This window comes from Gymnogyps californianus, unplaced genomic scaffold (genome assembly GCF_018139145.2).
Source record: "Gymnogyps californianus isolate 813 unplaced genomic scaffold, ASM1813914v2 HiC_scaffold_118, whole genome shotgun sequence".
NCBI classification, from domain to species: Eukaryota; Metazoa; Chordata; class Aves; order Accipitriformes; family Cathartidae; genus Gymnogyps; species Gymnogyps californianus.
In genome coordinates, this window is record NW_026113999.1 from 1 (window position 1) to 23,475 (window position 23,475).

The 23,475-nt window shown below is 57.3% G+C and overlaps 1 protein-coding gene and 1 long non-coding RNA gene across 2 annotated transcripts; both read left to right on the forward strand.

The window, feature by feature from the left end:
- Nucleotides 1–303: 303 nt before the first annotated feature.
- LOC127027988 (adenylate cyclase type 10-like) lies at nucleotides 304–12,333 on the forward strand (the record flags this gene model as incomplete). Its single annotated transcript, XM_050913823.1, has 15 exons — nucleotides 304–380; nucleotides 682–871; nucleotides 1,796–1,848; nucleotides 3,329–3,482; nucleotides 4,184–4,376; nucleotides 4,923–5,009; nucleotides 5,449–5,732; nucleotides 6,354–6,490; nucleotides 7,362–7,478; nucleotides 8,377–8,631; nucleotides 9,325–9,663; nucleotides 10,428–10,642; nucleotides 11,029–11,136; nucleotides 11,295–11,473; nucleotides 12,156–12,333. Coding segments are annotated over 15 exons (2,566 nt in total), but the record flags the coding sequence as incomplete, so codon positions are not given.
- Nucleotides 12,334–20,691: 8,358 nt separating this feature from the next.
- LOC127027989 (uncharacterized) lies at nucleotides 20,692–21,890 on the forward strand. Its single transcript, XR_007767911.1, has 2 exons — nucleotides 20,692–20,848; nucleotides 21,494–21,890. It is a non-coding gene; the product is annotated as an uncharacterized LOC127027989 (long non-coding RNA).
- The last annotated feature ends 1,585 nt before the right edge of the window (nucleotides 21,891–23,475 follow it).

Below are 23,475 nucleotides of genomic sequence, written 5' to 3' on the forward strand. Positions count from 1 at the left end.
GCCTTCTTCCCTCCCTCTTTGCTCACGAGAGGGCTGTGGCCTTCTGCAGGTCACAGCTCAGGGAATGTGGCCTCAGGGGAAGTGTCCAAAACTTCCTGCCTGCGCTCTACCCCTGTCCCTTGTCCCTTGCAACCCGGGTATGTTGCGCCCCTGAGCTCTCCATGCCCCGAGACCCGTGCTGGCAGGGCAGGATGGCAGGTGGCCCAGGCTAGTGCCGAGGGGAGGTGCGGGAAGGGATGAAGCCGGGCGGGCAGAACTGCACCTGGGGCACTGCTGAAGCCGCACTGTTTCCCTGTGTGCCAGGGCAGTGTCTGTTGCAGTTACCGGCGGGACGGTGTTCTGCGGAGTCACTGGCCACCCTGAGAGGCATGAATACACAGGTACGAGGCATGTGTCTGAGGCGCGGGAGGGTAGCGTGGGCCTGCTTAAGCATAGCAGTCTGGAAGAGGAAGGCAGGCTGGGAGAGGGCTTGCCCAGCAGCTGGTCAGGAACGGCCCAGGCGGTGCCGGTCCTGGCCCGGGGTGGGAGAATGGTCTCCGTGGCCGGTTGTTCCCCTGGGTTCTGCTGACCTTGCTGTGGGGTTGACCTGTGCTGGAGGTGGGGCAGCCATTGGCCTGGAAGGGCGCCGCAGGGCTGGTGGCACAGGCACATCAACATGTGCTCTCTCTCTGTCTCTGGCAGTCATTGGCCAGAAGGTGAATTTGGCAGCCCGGATGATGGTGCACTACCCTGGGCTGGTGTCCTGTGATGCAGCGACCTACGCCGCCTCTCAGCTGCCCCCTTACTACTTCAAGCAGCTGCCGGAGAGAAAGATGAAAGGCCTTAGCCATCCTGGCACTATCTATCAATATGTGGGGATCACCAAGAGGAGGTGAGTGTCCTCTGAGAGGGCTGGATGAGGGGACGGTGGCACCAAGGGTGCAGACTTGGCCAGCAAAGAGGAGTTCTGCAGAGAGAGAGAGAGACCGAGCTGGTCTCCCTTCGCTGTGGCTGAGACGGTCGGAAGCCCTGGCATGGGAGGCTTTTTGCCTCTCTCCCCGTTGTCTCCTGCTGCTGAGAGAGCGGGAGTGAAGCCACAGGGATGGGGAAGGTTTGTCTGTCTTGGTAGACACAACCTGGCCTTGCAGGCTCTGTCCAAATGGCCTTCGACTGTGCTTTCCGTGCTGTGCTTGCTCCACCACGTGCCGTGGTAACGCTGACCCACGGAGATTTTTGTCCCAGCTGCTTGTGAGCAGGAAGCTGTGGGCCAGTCCGGTTCCCATGGGGAAACATGGACCATCGGGACACTCTTCCTCATGTCTTCCTGCTGAAATCTCAGCTCTTCCTCTGGGCCAGGATTTGACCTTCTCTTTGGATGACGGTTTGAATGTTAACATTGCCGTCTCTTTGAAACTACCGGAAGACTTGAGCCAAAGGTGCCAGGTGCTTGGCATCCCAACCCGTTCAGTGACACAAGTCCTCCTTTCCAAGACACTTGTTTTCCTTGGCCAACGTGGTCAACAGCACACCCGGGCTTCTTTCACATGTCTCCGATTTCCCTGGGTTTGGCCTCTGGTGATGGACTCTTGATACGTTCTCCTGTCCTGCCGTGGCTGTTGGGCTTCTTTATGCTTGAAGCTGTCCTAGCCTGCAGCTTGAACTTTGGCTGGGGGAGTGTGCAGGGGATAACACGCTGCTCGAAAGAAAAGCAGGTACCCAAGGAGCACGTCCTGCCCCTCCATGCCAGGCTGCTTCTCTATGTCCCCTGGCTTCTCCCCAGCTAATTGACTTGTGTTTTCTTTTCCCCTGCTTCTAGCACATTTGGCATGGGTCTTACCAAGAAGAGGTCGGAGTACGTCCCCTTGCTGGGTAGGTGGAGAACGCCTTGCTCTTCTGAGCCCCAGTTTCTTCCCCTTGGTAACTTTTAGTGCCACGCTGGGAAGGGAGCTTTTGCCAGGGCTGGTGTTGCCTGCAGCGGCCCTAAGGAAGTGCCGCCTGTCTTGGCCCCTACTTGGTTGCTGTCTTTGGGGTGGAAAGCAGGGTGAGGCGCCTGGTGCTCCCTGCCATGCTCCACACCTGGTACGAAGGTTCCTTTCAACTCTGGAGCTGCTCACACCCTGGGGGCTAAACTGACCCCTGTCTTTGGGATCAGGAAAGAGATTTCCTTCTGCTAGACTGGCGGAGAGTTTTGGCGGTGGGTTCTCCCCCTTGTACTCCTCAGAGTTCCTTTCTTGGCAGCATCTGGGCATAGGCATGGAAATGTCAGGACACACGGGATGCCTTTAATCACTCGGTGTCTTGCCAGATGTTTTGGGCCCTGTTATGGGTTAACCCCGGTAGGCAGCTCAGCCCCACAGAGCTGCTCGCTCCCCACAGTGGGATGGGGAAGAGAATCGGAAGGGTAACAGTGAGAACACTGCTGGGCTGAGATACAGACAGCTTAATAGGTAAAGCAAAAGCTGCACACGCGCGCAAGGCCAAATCGGGCATTCATTCCCTGCTTCCCATCGGCAGGCAGGTGCCTAGCCATCTCCAGGAAAGCAGGGCTGCGTCACGCGTAACGGTGACTTGGGAAGACAAACGCCATCACTCTGAACGTCCCCCCTTCCTCCTTCTCTCCCCCAGCTTTTCTTGCTAAGCACGGCGTCATATGGTATGGACTAGGCCTTTGGGCAGCTGGGGTCAGCTGTTGCGGCTGTGCCCCCTCCCAGCTTCTTGTGCACCCCTAGCCTGCTCGCTGGCGGGGCGGCGTGAGAATTGGAAAAGGCCTTGACGCTGTGCAAGCACTCCAGCAATAACTAAAACATCATTGTGTTATCAACACTGATGTTTGGTTACAAATCCAAAACATAGCATCAGACGAGCTATCGCTGAAGAAAATTAACTCTAGCCCAGCCAAAACCTGTACAGGCCTGAAGACGCTGCCTTTTAGCTACCAGGAAGCGCTCTGTGGCTCATGGTACAGCGAGGAGATGCTTTGAGTCTGTTTGGGACCTAGCTGCCTGCAGCGACTCAACTCGTCCCTTCCAGTCTTGTGCTGGATCACTGTGGGGAGTTGCATGGGGCCGGCTGAATCTGTGCCTGTGGGAGGGGAGCGGAGGGGTCGGGGCAGGGAAGAGGGCATGGGAGCTGCCCTGTGGGGCAGGCGGGCAGGTGGGCCCACTACCCCTCTGAGGAAGGCAGAGGTGGAAAAGCTAGGACGAGTGGGCAGTAAGGAGGCCTGGGTGTAGGCAGGCTGGCGGATGCGGTGGCGGGGAGGGAAGCTGCGGTGGAGGGTGCCAGCAAAAGGGACGGCTCTTTTTGCTTTTCAGCACACCCCAGCAGCTCCTTTTCTTGTTTGTCTTCACAGGTCGGGAGAAGGAGATTGACCTCTTTGTCAGGTGCTTGAAAGCCTATGAGGATTTTGGTCAAAGGCACATCCTGGCATTTGAGGGCACGATGGGCTCCGGAAAGAGCCACTTACTTACCGAACTGGCCTATTTAGGCCAGGAGGCTGGCCACAGGTACAGGTTTTTAGCCTTGGGACACTGCCCCTGCCCATCCCCTGACAGCCATGGAACACTCCACCCCCTCTGCTGGTGCACCTGGCCCTTGGACTGCAGCCTCACGACAAAGCCTCCTGGAGACACTCCCTAGGAGCACCTGCGTGCTCTGCTCCCACCTCTGCCTCTTCGGGGAGTTGGAGGTGGTTCCTTGAGCCATGGCCTTTCCTCCTTCACCTCTGGGCCAGGCACAGATAGAAGGGAAGAGCCCAAGCTCAGTGCTTTTCATCTGACTCCAGACCCAACAGACAGCAGGGTGGCCTGTCTCAGAAGCCCTCTGCCTGTTTCCCAGAAGGAGCACTGGGGCAGAAAAGCTTTCCTGTGGTCTAGGAGGCAGACTGCTAAGCTCTGGAACCCAAAGGCAAACTCACCACTTGCTCCATCCTTGCCTCTTAGCCCTGTGAGTTCCTCTGCAGGGGGGGCGTAGCGAGACCTGGGCCAGCGCTGCGGAGACACAGGGTCTGGACCCGGCTCTCCCGGTGGCTTGGCAGCAACTGCCCCTCTGTGCCCTTTCTCGTACGAGGAGTGAAAAGCTTGGCCTTCTCTGCAAAGCCCTTTGAGATGGGTGGCTGAAGAGCGCCCTCCAAGGGCATCTCCACCCCTTTTGTCTTAGAAGGCTTGGGCTGTTGGGGATCTCAGTCCCTTTTGCTTTTGCACCGCAGGGTAGTTGCCATGGAACTGCTAGAGCTCAACGTGAGGCAGTCCTTCTCTGCCATCCGTACGCTGACGGCCAGGGCCCTGGGCCTCCAGGACTGTGAACCGTGCAGTGCCAGGCAGCGCATGCTGCAGACAAAGCTCCGAGGGACAATTGAGGAGAGCAGCTATTGCCTGCTCAATGACATTTTCCTTGTCGAGGTGAGAGCGAGAGGCCTCTCTGGCCCTGGAGAAGGCCTTCTCGTGAGCTTTTCTGGGTCTGACGTCGTGTGGGCACGCTGCTGGGAGGGCCTTAGGTCAGGAGTGGGAATCGCAGGGGTCGTAGCACACGTTTCCCATTCCTGGGCCCAAGGGGCTCCCTGTCTGTGGTGAGTTCATGTCCCGCGCTGCATCTGGCAGTGCCCGGTGCCTTGTTCAGCACCCTGGAAGTGGCATTGGAGAGAGGCTGTTGCTGACCTCGTGCTGAGGTCACCGCTCTGTGAGTGGTCTGCTCCAGCCAGCCCAAGACTCCCACAGCCAGAGAACGAGCTCTTCAGCCCACCCCCAAGCCCCAGCTCTGCCAGAGACCCTCAGCAGAGAGCCTCTGCTTTAGGCTCCAGGTGAAGTCCCCTCTGTGGCTCCTTGCACCTGTGTTGGGGAGAGGTAAGGTGTTGAGGCCAGCAGAGGCGGTTTGCTCTGTGGTCTTGCTTGGGTAGGTGTGCCTAGCCCTGGAGTGATGTTCCTCCCTGACTCTGCTTTTCTGGCCAGTTTCCTGTTTCGGACAAGGTTCGCGAGATGCGTGAAACTCAAAGAAAAACGGAATTGCACTCGACTTGGGCGAAAGTGCTAGAGAAGGTGAGCATTTCTCCTTCCTTCCTTCCTCCTGGGCAGAGAAGGAAAACAACCCTGCCGGCTGTGGGCTCTGTACCACAGCAGGTGGGCTGTACCCAGGGCGGGACGACCACACGCCTGGATCATCACCCTTGCAGGGCCTGAGAAACCCCCCCGCAGCCCCACCAACACACCCAATAACTTTCCTCCCGTAAAGTGTGCCCTGGAGGAGGAACAATGGCTTCTGCATTCCCTTGCCCAAGCTCCCTCCTTCTGCAGGGCAAGTGATGTTAGGTGTGACCTTGAAGTCTCAAAGAAATTAAGAGTCGGTAAGCTTCTGAGCAGGGAAGTGGCTGGGGAGAGACTTCAGAGCATCCTCTCAAGAGACAGGGGCTAAATCTCCTCTCCTGGAAGACACTTGAGAATCCACCAGATTCCTCGCAGAACAACTTGCTTTTTTCAGGTCATTGGAGGAGAATTTGGCATATTTGTCATCGACAATGCCCATTTCATCGACCCTGCCTCCTGGAGTATCATGTCACCCGTGCTCCGAAACGTCTCCCTCTTCATGGTCGTGAGCTTAGCTCCGGGCTACGCGAGAACAGAGAGCTTTTGCAAAGCCGCAGCAGACAACACAACGTCTCCAAAAATCACCTATCTTCATCTGGACGAGCTGAAACCTTCAGCTGTGGTGCAGAAAGTCTGCCAGGAGCTTGGAGTGGTCAGCATCCCCAGGGATCTGGCAAGGTAAGTTCGAGGCAGGGGAGCTCTTCCTGAGGGCTTGAACCTATGCAGACCATGGAAGGGAATCAACCCCCCAGGAAAGGGAGCGCAGGGCCGCTAGAAGCATCACTGACTCTAGCGAGTACCGGAGGTGGGTTGCTTGTTATGCCTGGCCCCGGCAGGAGTGAGCTGAGAGTGGGCAACTCCCTAGACACAGAGCGTGGGAGGTGTCAGCCCTTTGCTGTTGCACAGGGAGGAAGGGAGGAAGAGTCCCGAGGCCAAGTGTGGCTGGAGTGTGAAAAGGCCTTGGTCTAAGTGGCCAGGCTATGGGGGAGATTCCCTGGGGCAGAGGTCCGCCCTGCTGCCAGAGAGGATCTAGGCTCCTGAGGAGAGGAAAGGCAGGGCTCGCTGCTCTGTGCTTTGGGCATTGTCCGCAATTCTTCTCCCATGGACTTCAGCGAAGGCTAGAGGTTCAGGGGGACCCAAAAGCCCAAGGCAGCGGGAGGACCATCCCTTTCAAAAGTGAGGTGTAGCTGTGACAAAGATGCTGGCTATCCTGTTATGCCCGAGTGACTCGCCGCTCACCTGAACTGTGTTTCACCTTACTTTCCTTGTGCTGATCACTGCGGGTCTGCTCCTGCCCAGGTTCCTGATCCAAAGAAGCTCGGGGAACCCGTATTACTGCGAGGAGCTGCTGTTTTGCCTTTGTTACAATACCATGCTCTGGTTCCGCACCCGGAGGCGGGGTGAAAAAGCAGAGGACAACTGGGAGAGCCTGATCAGTAAGCACCTTTGCAGCTGACTAGCCAGTTGCTGTGGCACATTCTCCGCAGCACAGGTTTGCCCCGTTGTTCCCCCATGGATCTGGGCAGAGTCAGATCTTGCAGCGGTGCAAAACTTGGTCTGGCGGAGGTGTGGGCTCCTGCGTGCCTTTCTGTGGGGACAGCCAAAGCAGGGGCTAGCAGTTCTGGTGGCTTGGAGGGGCCTAAATTCTTGGGCTGGGGGTTGGGGGGCTAAACCACAGGGGAAATCGTTCCGGAGCACCTGTGCTTCTGGTGGTTCTTAGGCATTCTAATGGGCATGTAATTTACCTTGGCCAAATACCAGCTCACTTGAGAACAAACCCCAGCTTGAGGTGAGGGACAGGCCTGGGAAACGTGAATCCAAACCCATAAATCCCCACAAGGGTGCTGGTAATGGAAGAAAACAGTGGTAATGCCACCGAGAAAGCAATGCCAGCCAGAGTGCCATGGCCTTGGGAACAGCCAGGACTGACGCTACATTGTGCACGATCACCGGCAATTTCTCTGGCTGTGGAGGTAGCACTGTCGAAGGCAGCAATGCTGCTGCTTTCTGTCCCGGGGCGTTCAGTCGCCCCCTGGGAAATCTGGAAGCTTTGGCTGAGGGACTGTTTGGGAAAGCTGGTCTGAAGGCAGGACGTCTCCGGGAGGGCTATGCAAAGAAACGCTTGCAGTGGAAACTGTTTCGCTCTGCTTAATGACCATGATCAGCACAGGCAGGACAGTGCGCCCGCGCTGGACTATGTAAGGTGGAACTTGTCCCATCTCAGGTGACTTTTGAAACGTTGGCAAGCTGCAAGTCACTTTGCAAATTGCCTTATTTGTGCTCTCTTGCTCCACCCAGCATCTGCAGTCGAGGCTTCAGCCCTCGCAGCAACATCGAGCTCCAGCGTGGGGAACGATGGCATCGTCTGCACCATCAGACCAGATGTGAACCTGGAGAACATGGTGCTGCCCGCCACCTTGAAAGGTGAGGGGCTGAGCGCCGCTCTGCCGGCTCGTGGCTGTGCTGGGGCCCCTACCCGCGGCATCGGGTAGAGGGAGGCTGGGCATCTGTGTGCTGCAGAGTCACCCTCTCAGCCTGGGGGCTCTGCTGGGAAGGTGGCTCGGGTACAAGCAAAAACAGGCCTGGGGTTGTGGGCAGCTGTTTTTCCCTGCTGGGTGTGGACCAGCTGTGAGCCTGCTGGCTGCTTTCCAGCAGCAAGTAGGAGAGAAAAGGTTATTGGTGCAACACTAAAATGGCTCCCTTTTCTCACAGAAACAAATCCTTTGCTGGGAAAAATCTTTGACTTGCCTCTGACTCAACTTTGAACACGGCTTCTACCTCGCTAGTCTCTGGTCTCCAGGCACTTAATCCAAACCAAATCCATTTTTTTTTCTTCTGCACATTGGCATGGAAATCCCCCTGTAGCCAGGGGAGCTGGATGGGGGAGCTGTCAATGAGTGTCCTTCCTCTCTAGGCGTAGCCATTTGTATGAACCTCGAAGAAATGTCATGCTAAAGCATTCCTGCGATTAAGTTGTTTTGTCCAAAGAAAAAAGAAGAAAACCAAAAGACAGGAATAGTATCATCTGGCCAAGTTAAGACAACCGTTGTGGGGAGCTCTGAGTCCACCTCTGAGGTGGGGCAAGTTCTCTGTTCTCTGTGGGCACTGTTGGGCAAAAACCTCCTCCAGACCTGGTAGCGTGCATTATTGTGAAGCGGAGCCATTTTCAAGACGCCTGCCATGCGTTGCGAATGCCCAGCAGGTGCAGTCCTGAGGAGAGGAGGCCAAAGTCCACCCCCTTTCGTGTGTTGAAGCTTTCCAGCCTCTCCAGCCTCAGCATGGGGAACAGGCAAGAGAGAGACGTGGTGCTTCTTTTTGACAGAGATTGTGCTGGCTCAGCTGGACCGGATAAAGCCGCTGAAGCAGATGGTTTTGAAGTTTGCCGCTGTCATCGGGCCGGTGTTTACCACCCAGCTGCTGTCACACATCCTTCCCGCTGGCGTCAGGCACAAGATGAATTGCTTGTTGGACATGCTGGTGAGCGACAACATCCTTAAGTGGCTGAAAAACACAGAGGTGCCAGAAGGTGTGCAAGATCCTACCAAGGGGCCAGCCACCTCTCCGCAGGCAGAGAGAAGTAAGTGGTAGCAGTAAGGTGGACAAGGGAGCTCCCCGCTGTGTCCCGGCAGGGCTCCCCCAGGGCATGGTGCGCTTTCCCCCCCGGTGCTGGGTGGGTGGAGCTCAGGCAGGCATGGCTGTTCGGGATGGGTTGTTCAAAGATCTTACAAGTCAGTCTCAAAGCACACTGGCTTTGTGCTGGCGGGAAGTTCCCACCAGCCGTCCCAAGTGCCTCTGCTCCCCTGCCTCCAAGTGCTGCTCGTAGCACAGGCATGGGAGGGCGTGTGGAATCCCTGACATCTTCTCCCAGCTGCCTGCAGCATCCAGATCAAAGATGCCCTCCAGAGTGCCCTGGGGCCTTCAACAGGCTTTAATGCAGCTTTGATTCCCCTGTGGCACAGGAAGGGAAGCTCAGGAGGCTGGGGACTGCCTGGCCAAGAGCGGGGAGAAAGCGCTGGCTGGGGCTTGCTTTGGCTGGTGGCAACACCCCCAGCTCCTGCCTGGAGCACAGCTGAGCACTGCTGTCCCCAGGGCTGTGCTAGCATCAGCAAGGCAAGCCAGGCCCTTTTGCCCCGTGCTGCAAGGCTCAGTGTGCAGCAGCGCTGGTTTGCTGCCAAGGATGCGCACCAAGGCATGACTTCTGTGCGCCGGGTGGGACAGCCCTGAGCCCTGGCCCCAGCTCGGGCTGATGCAAAGGCCCTTTGCCTTGCAGGTGTGGAGAGGCCCTCTCCGAGCAAGAAGACCGTGGAGCGGCAGCCTGGTGTCCTGGCCTTCTGTGTCCCGCTGCTGCGGGAGGCTGCCTACGAGCTGTGGCCCGAGAGACAGCGGGTCGCCTTGCACTACAAGTGTGCCGCCTTCCTGGAGTGGCACGCGCACAAATGCGAGAGCTGCTGCCAAGGGGACTTTGTTGCCTTCCACCGCTTTGCCGTCACCAGCACCCAGGATGGAGGGAGCTGTCAGGGCCCTGCTGACCTGGGCGACTCACGCAGCTGGGAGGCCTTGGTGCTCGCAGGAGAACAGCTGAAGAGGGATAGGACCCACGCCACTGAGGGTATGCTGTGCACCATGTTCCGCAGCCCGGGCCCTCTGGGAGCCCAGCGGGGTGTGCTGGGGATCGGGTGGGAGGAGATCTGCTAGGGACGAGCCCAGGAGGTGAGGACGACCACTGCAGACTTTCCTCAGTGTGTCGGGACCCTTGCAAGGATCCTTGCAAGCCCGCCGGGAGAGGGAGAGCAGCTCTTACCCCAGGGTATGTGGGGAGGTGTCTAGCCCCCTGTTTCCTTTCCAGATGCTGCAGATGCTCCGCAGCAGCAGGCGGCTTTCATGGAGGAGGATTTTGGGTGAGCAGACAAGGTTTTGATTATTTTTGAAGGCAGGGAGCTCAGGGTCTCCAGAGGAGACAAAGGAAGTGCCGGTTGTGACTCTAGCTTAGGGAAGAGGCTTTCTGTGGGGTGGGAGCTGGGAGGAGATGGCCATGGAGATGAGGGAGTGCTTGAGGAAGCCCATGGGCTCAGAGTGATCATCACACTACGCTGGAGCAGCCCTTGCTTGCCAGTTCCTACAGAGTAGTGCTGCAAAAGCTGCAGGGGAAAAGCCGTCACGGGGAGTCGGGTGGTTTGCCTGTGGGAGGTGACAGAAAGCCCAGCTTGTCTTTGCCTCCCTACCTATAAAGCACCTGTATGAGTCGTGCCTGCTCTGCTTTGAACAAAGGGCTTTTGATGCCATCCCTGTGGGGAGAAAGACCAGTATAGGTGATGCGCGTGTATTCTTCGCTCTCTTCTTCCCGTGGCAACTGTCCTCTGTCTAGTGTGGCAGGGCGGTTTCTGGCAAAGAGCAAGCAGACAACTGAGCTGCCCAGCAAGACCGACGGGAAGCACAACGGCGCATGCTCATGTGAATGCAAAGCCATCGTGGAATCGGTGCTTGTGCCTTTGGCTCGCCACTACATGGCAATAGGCGATGCTGCCAGAGCCTTTTACTACCTTCTGGAGTGTGTGGCTGCCTACCTGCATGCCTCCAACAGCTACATGGTGAGTTGCCCTGCTTGCCAGCACCCACTGTGCACGCAGTCCTCCCTGGCTCTGGGCAGGACCGCTTCCCCGTTGCAACAGGGCATGCCTTCGCGGGGCCTTGCAAGGGAAATGCTGGGGTCAGACCCTGACTTTTTCCTCGGGTTTGCCTCTTCTGCGGCAAGAGGCACGGGGCACTGGGCCCTTAGCACGAGGGGCATTAGCAGGGAGGCAGTCTGAAGGATCACTGGTGCCTGTGCTCTGAGCCAGTGTGACTGTGTTTGGGCGGGCATCACCAGGGGCAGAAACAGGCCCTCTTAAGACAGATGCCAGAGGCAACGGGGAGGACCAGGCTGGCCTTGGGCTCTGCACCCCTGCTCACCAGCTCTCTGTGTGCTTGCGCAAAGGCCCTCATGAAGCTGAACGAAGCGGAGGTCCTGAGGAACTCGGTAGAGAAGAAAGCGAATGGGATAGCCCGCTTTGAAGAGGCCATCTTCTTCAGCCTCAAAGGGGAGGTAAAGAGACAGGGAGGTCCAGAGGGATCTCCTGGGGGACAGAGCTGGATGCCTTCCCCAGTTGCAGGGGATATGCCTGGCATCTCCAGCCACTGGCAGGTTCCTGCAGTCTCTTGGGCAACTAGTCCATATTGGGATGTTTGCCTTTTCCTGTGCAGGTCTGCTGTCATATGGGACGCATGGAGCTGGCAAAGAAAATGATCATGGAGGCTTTGAGCCTGCTCAAAAGGCAATTCCCCAAGACCTCCGTTGGAGCCTTTGTCAAGTCTCAGGTGGAAAAGTTGCCGTGTGCCGCTTATGTGTCCAGAAGAGCATCCTCCCTTCCGCAGGAGGCCCGGTAAGAAGCAGAACTGAGAACCCAGGGGAGGAAGAGCCATTTCCTACCTGGTCGCAGGCACGCAGGCCCAGACCTGCCTAGACTTGAGGCCACACCAAACCTGACGCGCAGGCCTGAGCAGGACCGAGGCATTAAGGAGCGATGTGCGGGTAGAAAAGGGAACGGCAGAGCCCCACACTCCTTCCCCCCCTGCGCAGTCATGGGAACAAAGCACGCCTTTGGATAAAAAGCAGCTCGCAGCCGGGGCTGTGTCTGCCGGCACATGTTGGCTGCGGCAGGGATTGGTGGTGGCTGGGAGAGAGAGGGCTGTAAACAGGGAGTAGAGGCTGAAGAGGGGCAGGGGGTCTGGAGGCAGGACCAGGACACGGGGAAGGAGCAGGAGGTGGAGGTGAGGTGTGAGAACGAGGAAGCTCAGAGGGCGATATCCGCTTTCCTGCCGGTTCCTGGCTTTGCTTGGCCCCCCTGGTGCTGTAGTGCCAATACGTCCTCTTGAGCGGTCAGCTTCCCCCAGTGACACTTCTTCGTTTGCCCCCTTCTCCTCCGGCAGCCCTCCCTCCATCAGCTCCCTTTCCTCCGAGGAGGTGTACCTGGCTTGTCCGCCGCCCTGCTTTCCCCCGGCCCTGTCCGATTTAGCACTGTACAGCTAGAGGCTCTGGGCCCAGCAGTTTCTCTTGTGTGGCAGGAGGAAGAGGCTAGCCTGGCTGCTGCGGCAGAGCTGCTGCCTTTCCTTACTGGAGCACGTCTTCAGCCTGGAGGGCACTTCCAGCGGACGAACGTTCTCCCGCCTGGCAGCGCGCATGAAGGACAACACGGACAGGGCAGCGGACTCCTATCAGGCAGCAGACTCCCTCCACAGATAGACTTAAAACAGAAGGGTGGAAATGAAGTTCTCATTAAACATCTCCTTTACTATGACCTTTGTCATTGGGCCTGCCTTTTTCTGAGGCATGGAAAGATACACTGTCTTGTCTTTTCTGTTGAGGGCAACTGTTGCTCCATCAGTGATGGCTAGAGCTCTCTCGCAGGCCCTGGTGCAGACTCGTGATTGAAGACGCTTCTGATTTTAGGTCCCATGAAAACCAGAGACCCTCTAAAACCCTAGCCCTCTCTGTTGCTCTTGTTCCTCACCACCCATGTACGTCAGCCGGCTACTGCGGCTCCCTATCTTTCCTCAGCTAAAGGGGAGGGGTTCCCAGGTTTGGGGTCCCCAGGGTTTGAGGATCCCAGGTTTGGGGGTTTCCAGGGTGGAGGGGTCCCCAGGGTTTGGGGGCCCTGGGATTTGGGGGCCCCAGGGGTCTGGGGGTCCCAGGCTTGGGGGGCGTGCCTGGGGTTTCGGGGTCCCCAAGATTTGGGGGTGCTGGGCTGGGGAGGTCCCAGGGTTGGGGGGGTCTTCAGATTTTGGGGGTCTCATGTTTGGGGGTCCTAGTTTGGGGAGTTTCTGAGGTTGGGGGTACCTGGCGTTTGGCGGTCCCAAGTTTGGGAGTTCCCAGGCTTGGGGGGTCCTGGGGTTGAGGATCCCCAGGATTTGGGGGTCCTGGAGTTTGGGAGTCCCCAAGGTTTGGGGGTCCCCGGGGTTTTGGGTCCCTGGGGTTTGGGGGTGCCAGGGTTTCAGGAATTGCATGTCTGGGGGCCCCTGTTTTGGGGGATGCTGGGTTGGCAGTTCCTGGGGTTTGAGGGGTGTCCGGATTATGGGGGGGTCCTGGAGTCTGGGGTTCCAGGTTTGGGGGTCGTAGGTTTAGAGGGGTTCCTGGGTTTTGGGGGTGCAGGGTTGGGGGCTTCCTGGGTTTTGGGGGATCCCAGGGTCTGGGGATATCAGGTTTGAGGGTCCCAGCTTGGGGGGGGGGGGCTGGAATTTAGGGGTGCTGGGTTGGAGTGTCCCAGGGTTTTGGGATCCCCAGGGTCTGGGGGTTCCCTGGGTTGGGGTGTCCCTGGGGTTTGGAGGTCCCAGTTTTGGGGTTCCTGTGTTTTGGGGGGTCCTGGGGTCTGGGAATCCCAGGTTTGGGGGGTCCCAGTTTTGGGGGGTCCCTAGGATTTGGGGTCCCCAGGGTTTGTGGAGTTCCATGTTTGGGGGGGATTCAAAGGTTGAGGGTCGCCGGTGTTTGGGGGTTCCTGGGGTTGGAGGTGCTGGGCTGGGAGGTGTCCCATGTTTGGGGGTGACTTTGGCAGGGTTGAGGCAGTGCCACGGCTTCAGCTCCAGCAGGGCGGGGTCAGTGGTCCCCAGGGCCAGGGTGACCGGGGACTCCCCGGCCCCAGCCCCAGCATCATCACTGTTAGGGGGGCCTGGGGGTGCAGGGTGTCCCCTTGCTGTCCCACCCCCACCCGCACCTGCCCCCACTGGGATGAGCCAGGGAGCCCAGTGCTCCCAGCACCCTTAGCCCCTCCCAGTCCCTCCCAGTGCCCCCAGTGCCCCCCAGCACCCCGCACCTGACTGTGGCAGGAGCCCACCACGGGCACCCCCAAGTCCCTTTGTCCCCCCAGCCCCTCCCAGCACCCCCAGCCTCTCCCAGTGCTCCCAGTGCTCCCAGCGCCCCGTACCTGGCCATGGCAGGAGCCCACCATGGGCACCTCACAGGCTCCCCAGTCCCCCCAGTGCTCCCAGTGCTCCCTCTGGCTCTCCAGCCCACGCTTTCCCATCTTGTATGAGGGAGTTAGCGGCTTTCAGCTGCAACTTCACTGGCTCTCTTGGCCGTGCTCCTTTTCTGTCTGGCTTCCTACTGTATCAGTCAGGGTGGGCTTCTTGTCATTCTAGACTGTGCCCAACTTCTCAGGAGGAGGACTACACTTCTGTCCCCATGCTTACCTATTCTAGAATATGGAAAAGAAATTATAATTAGCAAATAGTAACTCTACTTGTAGCCTGTATCTAGCTAGTCTATAGCCTACAGCTCTGAACGTATAGATCAGCCTATACCTATTTCCTGTATGTACCTACTCTATCTTCTGTCTGGAACATCAAATCCTCATTACCTTTAATAGAGAACGGAACTAGGGGGAAAGAGGAAGAAAGAATAGGTGGAAAAAAGGAAAAGCGTAGGCACACAATTAAAAAAGAAAGGAGCTGAGTTATCCCAAAGACCAGCTGAGACCACCTCGCTGTAGCTGGCAAAAAGCTGTGCGGCTTGGAGGAAAAAAAGCTGACTTTGATGCACGCAGATGTCTGACTTCAGACATGAAACAGCAGAAAAACCTTGACAGGGCTCCTTTTCACTCTCCTCCTACCTGTGTGCATGCTGTGACTTCCTCGTTTCCCTGCAGTCCTCCCAGACTAAGAGGGACGTGGCATCTGCCCAGTCCACATGCCACGAGGAGAAACAGTTTTGACCATGAAGGGGGTCAGAAGGCCCTGGCGCCCCAGCATTTCCTTGGCCCTGAAGCCCTGCGGGGCCTGTCAGCACCGGGGAGCCCCTGGGAGAAACGCAAAGGACAGTGGTCAGCCCCCGTGGGGAGAGTGATGGGGGCTCTGTCCTTCCTTCGGGCCACAGGAGGATGCCCTGGGCCACGCCAGGAGAGGGCGTCTCTCCTCCTCACTGCCCGGGGGAAGGTGAGGCCTGAGGAAGGCCTGGGTGCTGGGCTCAGCACGGGCGGTGTGACCGGGGGCAGAGCCCTGTCTCCTGCCAGGTGTCGGCCTGGCTGACACCGGCGGCTCCTGTCACGCAGCTCCTCCTGCCCAGGGCTGTGGCTGGCAGCACAGACAGACCCACATTTTGGGAAAGACTTCCTGATCCAGAGCAAATCCAGGGCGGCTCCCCTCCTGTCCCCTCCCTTCCTGTCATGTCCCCTCCCCTTCCGCCTGTTTCCCTTTCCCTCCCTCCGTGAGCAGGCCCAGACCCCGTGAGTGGACCGAGGGACGGCAGAGCTCTGCAAACACCTTGCGCTGCTGAGAGAACAGCTCCAGGTGAAATGGCCCTTCTTGAAGGCTGTCTCTCCGCAGGCTCAGTGCCGCGGCTGGCTGAGGAGCGAGCTGTGGTGTGGGGAGGCAGCTCTGTGAGGAAAGGCCCAGGCTGCCCCTGCCCACCCAGCAACAGCCACGCCATTGGCCATGGCTGAGCCAATCAGCGGAGCCAGAGGCAGCCTGCCAGTCCCAGCTGGCCTGGGGGCGAGGGGTGCAGAGGCCGAGCAGCCTGAGGGCAAGTGGGTGAGAGACAGGCTGGGGCCAGCCGAGGCGACGGGGGCCCAGGCCCAGGCCCAGGCCCGGGCCCAGGGGTGCTGCAGGCGCAGGCGCAGGCGCAGGAGCAGGTACCTGCCAGCATGGACGGGCTTGAGAGGGGACGTCACTGCCCACAGGCCCTGCCATGGCCCAGTTCACCAGCCTGAGCCCGAGTGCTTAGCCCCAGGGACAACCCCACAACCAGGGTCAGAGCGGTTCCTGCTGTTGCTCCGAGGGTCATCAGCCCCCAGTCAGCCCTGAGGCACAGTGCAGTTATCTAAGCTGCGATGAGATGGAAGAGACTGGAAATGCATTCATCGGGAGGAGGCGATGGAAGAAGGTACAGTGTGTGTGGCACCTGGGATTAACGGACACCCTCAGTTTCGTATCTGGATCAGTACTGTACTTGCACATGGACTAAGCCCCAGTTCAGAGCAGAAATTCTTGTTACTAATCGTGAGTGCCAGAGGGCTGTTCCTGCTCTCTCCTCCGTGGTGCGACCTGAGCGCACGACTGCCCTGCCTGCTCCTGCCTTGGTGCTTTGGGAACTCGGGGGGTGAAAAGGAAAGACAGGCTCGTGTAGTTACGAGATCTCTTGAGGTTTCCTGGGTTTGCTTTGCTAATCTCCTCTGCAACATTTCCTGGGCTATTCACTAGATATGTGCATAGAGAGGCAAATTCGGCCATGAACTAAGTTTCCAATTAAGGGTTTCCTCTTACAATAAAACACGCTTCCATTTTCTCATAGGTAACAGACTGAAAGGTAGAAGCTGAAGCAGCTTCTTGTGAAGCCTGTGCCTCTTGTGAAAATAGGTAACAGCAGTGGTTGTACACAGCTGCTTTGGATGACACTGGTGGCTAAGTAGCTGACTGGGTATGAAATGGACACCTAGCTCGTGCAGGTGCTTGTGATGTCACTGGTGTCTCTGCAGTTATTAGGGCAGGAGCATGTACCTGGCTTCTGCAGCTTTTTGTGATGTCATAGGTGGCGGAGTAGGTGATAAGGCAAGAGCAGGCCCCTGGCTTGTGCAGCTGCTTGTGACGTCACTTGTAGCTGAGTCGTTTTTAAGGCAGGAGCAGGCCTCTGGCTTGCGCAAGTGCCTGTGATGTCATGTTCCCAAGCAGTTGATAGGGCAGGAGAAAGTCCCTGGTTTGTGCAGCTGCTTATGTTATCACTGATGGCTGAGTAGCTGATAGGCCAGGTGCATGCAGCTGGTGTGTGCACCTGCTTGTGATGTCACTGGTGGCTCTGTAACCGTTATGGCAGGTGCATTCAGCTGGCTTGTGCAGGTGCTTATGATGTCATATGTGCCTGAGTAGGTCATAGGGCAGTAGTATGCACCTGGCTTCTGCAGCTGCTTGTGATGTAACTGATGGCTGACGAGGTGATAGGAAAGAAGCACGCCCCTGATTTATTCAGGTTCCTCAATGGCCACTGTTGAGTGAGTAGCCAATAGGTGCCGAGCAGGACCCCCGCATGTGCAGGTGGTTGTGATGTCATAGGTCACTGAGTAGGTAATAGGGTAGAAGGAGTAACGCGGCTTGTTCATGCGCTTGTGATGTCGCATGTGCCTGAGTAGGTGATAGGGCAGGAGCAGGACCTGGTTTGTACAGCTGCCTGTGATGTCACTGGTGTCTAAGTGATTGTTTGGGTATGAATGAACACCAGGATTTTGCAGGTCTTTGTGATGTCAGTGGTGTCTCTGCACCTAGTAGGGCGGGAGCATGCAGCTGGCTTGTGCATCATCTTGTGATGTTATAGGTAGCTGGGGAATGTCATAGGAATGTAGCTGCTTTCATAGTAAGCTGCCCTTCTGATCAGGCAGAAGCAGGCACCTGGCTTGTACAGCTTGCCCTCACCATTCCTTGCCTACTCTTTCAGAGCCCCACCAACACTGACGCTCTGCGCTTGCTCTGCCACCTGACACTCACCCGTGCCAGACCCAGCAACAAGAAGAACACTCACCACCTAAGAGATTGGAACAGAAGTGGCCTGGGCTAAAAGCTCTTGCTAGCCTTCTCCTTCCCTTAGCATTCCATTCAGTGCCCCACCAACAGTGGGGCTCTGCGCTTGATCTACCAGCTAACACTCACATTTGCGAGACGCTGCAACAAAATGTGAACGCAACACCTGGGACTTTGAGACAATGGCCAGGACTGAAAGCTGTTGCTGGCCCTCACTATCCCTTGGAAGCCCTTTCATACCCGCACCGACACTGGGGACCTCCTCATGCCTAGCCACCTAATGTTGTTCTGTCTCCCTCTCTCAGTCTAGGTAGAGCTCATCTCCGGAATTGGAAACATCTACGAACTACTCCCACAAAGAAGGTGCCAGGACTTAATGACGTTGCTGTCCCTCACCTTCCCATGGCAGCCCTTTCAGAACACCACCAACACTGGGGCTCTGCTCATGACTAGCCACCTAATGTTATTCTCTCTCTCTCTTTTAGTCTAGGTGGAGCTCAGCTCCAAAATTGAAAACGTTTGGTGCCTGCTCCCACACAGAAGATGCCAAGACTGATGCTGTTGCTAGCTCTCACGGGCCCTTGGCAGCCTTTCACACCCCCACCGACACGGTAGCTCTGTGCTTGTCTAGCTGCGTAATGTTATGCTCTCTCTCTCGCAGTTTAGGGAGAGTTCAGCTCCGGAATTGAAAATGTCTACCGACTACTCCCACACAGAACGTGCCAGGACAGAATGCTGTTGCTGTCATTCACCTTCCCATGGCAGCCCTTTCACACCACCACCAATACTGGGGCTCTGCGCTTCTCTAGCCACCTAGTGTTATGCTCTGTCTGCCTCTCTCAGTCTAGGTAGAGCTCAGCTCCGAAATTGAAAACAGCCTGCGACTGGTCCTACACGGAAGGTGCCAGCACTGAAAGCTGTTGCTAGCCTTCAGCTTCCTTTGGCAGCGCTTTCACAGCTCCACCAACACTGAAGCTCTGCACTTGATCTACCAGCTAACACTCGCCCACGCCAGACCCAGCAACAAAATGTAAGCTCGCTACCTAGGATTTTGACACAGAAGTGGCCTGGGCTGAAAGATGTTGCTGCCCCTCACTTTCCCTTGGAAGCCCTTTCACCATCCCACCAGCTCTGGGGCTCTGTGCTTTCCTAGGCACTAAACGTTATGCTCTCGCTCTACCTCTCTCAGTGCCGGTAGAGCTCAGCTCCGACATTGAAAACGTCCAGCGACTGCTCCCACACGGAAGGTGCCAGGACTTAATGCTGTTGCTGCCCCTCACCTTCCCTTGGCAGCCCTTTCACACCACCACCAACACTGGGGCTCTGTGCTTCTCTAGCCACCAAACGTTATGCTTTCTCTCTACCTCTCTCAGTCTAGGTAGAGCTCAGCTCCAAAATTGAAAATGTCCAGCGACTGCTCCCACACAGGAAGTGCCAGCACTGAAAGCTGTTGCTAGCCCTCACCGTTACTTGGCCACACTTTCAGAGCTCCACCAACACTGGGGCTCTGCGCTTGCTCTACCACCTAACACTTACCCGCGCCAGACCCAGCAACAAGAACACCGCTTACCACCTAGGACTTTGACAGAGAAGCAGCCTGGGGTGAAAGCTCTTGCTAGTCTTCTCCTTCCCTTGGCATTCTGTTCAGTGCCCCACCAACAGTGGGGCTCTGCGCTTGCTCTACCACCTATCCCTGTGCCACGCTCTTGTCAGAGGCCTGTTTTAAAAGAGGGAGCCCTCCAGCGAGGGCTCCCACACTGAAGGTGCCGGAACTGAAAGGTGGTTTTAGCTCTCAATTTTATTTTGCAGCTCCACCAACACCGTGCTCTGCGCTTGCTTTACCACCCAAACCTAACCCTGGCCAGAGCCCAGCTCGTTAATGAACAACTACTAATTAGGGATCCCCCCCAGAAGTGGCCAGGACTGAGAGCTGTTGGCATCTCTCACCTTGTCTTTGCAGTCCCTCCACAGCCCTACCAACAGCGGGGCTCAGCGCTTTATCTACTACAGATCTGGTAGAGGTCCCAGGAAGGTACCCGGCCATGGACCTTCTCGCATTGCTCTTCTGGTAGCTACTCCAGAAAGGTTTGGGGCTGCTGCCTGGGAATTCATCCATCTCCAAGGGAAAGCAAAATTCTGCTGGAGATGCCTGGGAGGAGTCTGGGCCAGCTGTAGTCGGAGTGGGGATGGGAGACCAGGACTGCTGGGTTTGTGTGCGTTTGCAGATGCAGAGGAAGCTTAAAGGCAGAGTGGGTGTCAGATCAAGTACTAGGGTCTTTGAATGTCTGCTTTAGCACAGATGTCTGCGGGAGGTAGTTATCCTTTCATTTTTTCAGGTGGGCGCAGCTTTGCGTCCTTTCCCCTGCTGGGTTCTCCCCTGCCTTTCACCAAGAGCGAAGGGGAACTGACCCGCAGGCAGGTCGCGTCATAGCCCGGCTGGGATTGGGGCAGCCCAGGCTTCACAGCCTGGTCCAGCCTCGTTGCTCTCCTTGATGTTTGTGGACTCTCGGTGACACTTTGGGGTCAGGGGTGGGTCGGAGCTGGACACCCAGCTTGAGGCTGGGCTTGGGTGGTTCATTTGGTTAATTCAATCTTGGGCAGTTTAGCTCTCCGTTTCTAGTTGTGTTTCAGAAAACTTGGCTGATGTTTTCCTCTTGTTTTGGGGGACAGTGGGCTGCCTCTTGTGAAAGTGCCCAGAGCATGGTTGCAAGAGCTTGGGGTTCAGTCCACCGGGTGTGTCTGTTACCCTTCCCGTGTGGTGGGGTTGGCATGGTGGGATGTGCTTCTCAGAAAGGCTCTTTCCCTAGCTGAATTGGCTGCGGCTTTTTCCCATCCTCTTTGAAGGCCGTAATCTAGCATCATTTTGCAATTTGCCAAAAATGCACTACATGTAATGTGAACAAGAAGATCCCATGCAATTGCCTGGTTTCCCAGCAGGTCAGGTCTCGCTGTCTGTGTTGGTAAAGTGAAAAGGGTCATGTGCTTCATTTTTTCTCTATGAATGACACATTGTTTGGACTAGATGCACCCCCAAAAGCCCAGGCTTTGTTTCTAAGCTTTATTAATGTATTTGGAGAGTATTGCCTCCTGAAGGTATCATGTTGCTGATGAGGAACAGTTACTTCTAATTAAACTGTCCTGCTTTCTTTCTAAAGAGGTGGACTGTGAGACTGTGCAGAAGGAGGCCTTTCAGAAGGGAAGCAGTCACGCAGTGCCAGTCTCAGATGAGGAAAGAGAGGCAATGCGAGACACCGGCATGCCAGGTAATTGCTGTCCCGTGGTCACCCGGTGTCACCAGTCAGAATCAGTGTGTGCCTGCAGGCTCTTCCCCCGGAACCCGTTCTTGCACGTCATGCCAGCAGCCAAACCTGGAAGTGTTAGTGCAGAGAAGGTGTTGTCAAAGAAGGCAGGAGCGGCTCTCTGAGGACGACTGTCACCTCTGCTGTGTGGTTATTGCCAGGAGCATGCCAGAGAGACGCTCGTAGACCTCTCTGGATGCAGTTAGAGATTGCTCACCTCCCACCACACCCAGTTCCTAGGAATTTAGGAACTTTGCCCTTCTGGGAATGAGGCCATCTGAGGGCTACAACCCAGCCATGCGCCGCGCTGTCCCAGGGCCAGCCTTCCCCCAACGTGTGCGTCGGGGCCGGGGGTGATGAGCAAGCGGTACTGCAGGAGCCAGGCAGTAGCCCGTGGGCTGGATCCCGTCTTTCAGCCTCGGGGACGTCCTGGAGGGGAGTGCTCGGGAGATGTCCACTTGGGAAAACAGGAGCATTTCTGCTCTGTCCCTGCAGTGCTCTCCTTGGATGAACCGCAGGTCCCCAGCTGAGATTTCTGCTGTGAGATTTTTTTAACTGGCCTCTTAATTCATATCAATGAGTAGTCTTTTCTGAAACCCATTTGCACAGAAGGACCCAGAGAGATGAAGAAGCACTGGGACAAGCCAATACTGACTCTTCCTGTACAAGTGAAGATCAAACTAGAGACAAAGGCAAAGCAGAGTCAGGAGAAGGAACAAGAAAGGGTGAGGTTGCCCAAGCAAATGAGATTTTCAACAACAGCTCCAGCCCATCACCGTGGCCCTTTGCGGCAGAGCTTGCCCAGCTGTACAGGAATGTGAGCGCAGACCCCTCACCTCTGCCCACTTGTCCCACCTGCTGTCTCACTGACGATGCCTCTTCACTGGACACCTGGATTTCTCTGGACTCACCTCAGCCTAATCACTTGTGGTGTGCCCGTTACCAGTGCCAACAGGGATACTGTACCTCAGAAGATGATGCTTTTTAGAATAAATAATAAATCTATTTTGGCCAAAAGCAGTGAGTTCCTTGGGGAAGGCCTCACCGAGGGGGACACTTGTAAACCAAGCCTGGGGCCCAGGTGTGCGGAGGCGGGAGCTGTCCTGCAGGCAGCGGGACAGGCCGGGAATGACAGGGTCTGCTCAGCACGCTCAGGGCGCTACGCATGTGAAGGACACCGGTGGTTTGGGCTTGTTGTTCCCGGTTTATTGAATGAGAGCCGTTTTCCTGCGGAAAGTTGCCCCTCTGCCTGGCTTAGCAGCACCAGCAGCAGAGCGCTCGCAGGCTCCGTCGTGATGTTTGCTGCACCTTTGGAGAGCCGAGGATGAGGATGGTCTGATATGCCAGGGAATAGATGGAGGGTTCGCTGTCTTTCTCCAGGGTCCGAAGGGCTGTGACGGAAAGCAACAGAGCCAAGATGAACCGCCGTGTCTGCAGAGACCCCCAGGCATCCCCTCTAGACCATGCTCCCTACTCACCGTGGCAGACCTCAGCCAGCTTCTCCTCGCTTTGGTCCCTCAGGGGCCGCACAGCAAGGCCTAGGCACAGAGTGTCGTCAGAGCTCCCGCTCCCCAGCACGCTCCCAGCAGCACAGCAACCGGCCCTGCCGGCTCGACTGCCCGGCCTCCTCCCCCTCATCAGGGCTGACCGCGGGGAAGAGCAGTAGCCGAGGGGGATGGGAGTGAGGAAGGCGGCCACCAAGCCCCCCTGTGTGGGCAAGGGTGGGAGAGGGAGGCCAAGGCCCTGCACGGGGCAGGTGGGGCTCTGGCAGGCGCAGGGCTGCTCCTCGCTGCCAGTGCAGCGGCGGGGACTGGGGCCAGGCTGCCAAAAGAGGGACCCCGGGGGCTGTGGCTCACCGATGAACCTCACGGCCGCCTCTCGCAAGAGGGCCTGAGCATCCTCCAGGTACAGCAGGCTCTGCTTCAAGTATTCTTCAGCCCTGCTCCTGTCCTGCACCAGCTGGAGAGAGCACAAGGGTATGGGCGTGTCACAGAGCCTCCCCAGTTGGCCAGAGCAGAGCCTCCTCCCAGCACCCCCAGTTGCTGAGAGCCCTCTGTCCCGCTGGGTGCAGGGAGGGGAGAGGGGCGTGGAGAAGAGCCCTTGGCGGCTCTGTTCTTGAGGACCGGGAACAAGGATGCAGGTGCAGGCTGTGGGCTCCGGGCTGGAGCAGGGCAGGCGAGGCGCGGCTGCAGAGCCCACAGCCCAGACACGGGGGGCAGCCCTCGTCCAGCCTGGGCCCGGGGGCTTGGGGGTTGTCCTCACCAAGCACTCTGCAATCCTCCAGGTCTGCTGTGTCTGCACGAGGTGTCGGAGCTCTTTCCACTTGAGGAACTCTGCTGCAGCAAGGAGGGCTTCCCCGGAGGCCTGCAGAAGAGCAGAAGCTGGGAGATGGCACCACGGCCTGGGGTCCCCCTCCTCTTGGCTTTGTTCCTGGGGTGATCCCGCCCTTAGGAAGCTGGGAGATGCCCTGGCCCAAGCACGTGGGGGTCTCTTCCCTGCATCACTGCTTAGCTTTGAAATCTGTACCTTGGCCACGCTCTGCGTTTGGTCACTCATGCGAAAGAAGAGCGGGAGCAGGCCCATTCGCACTT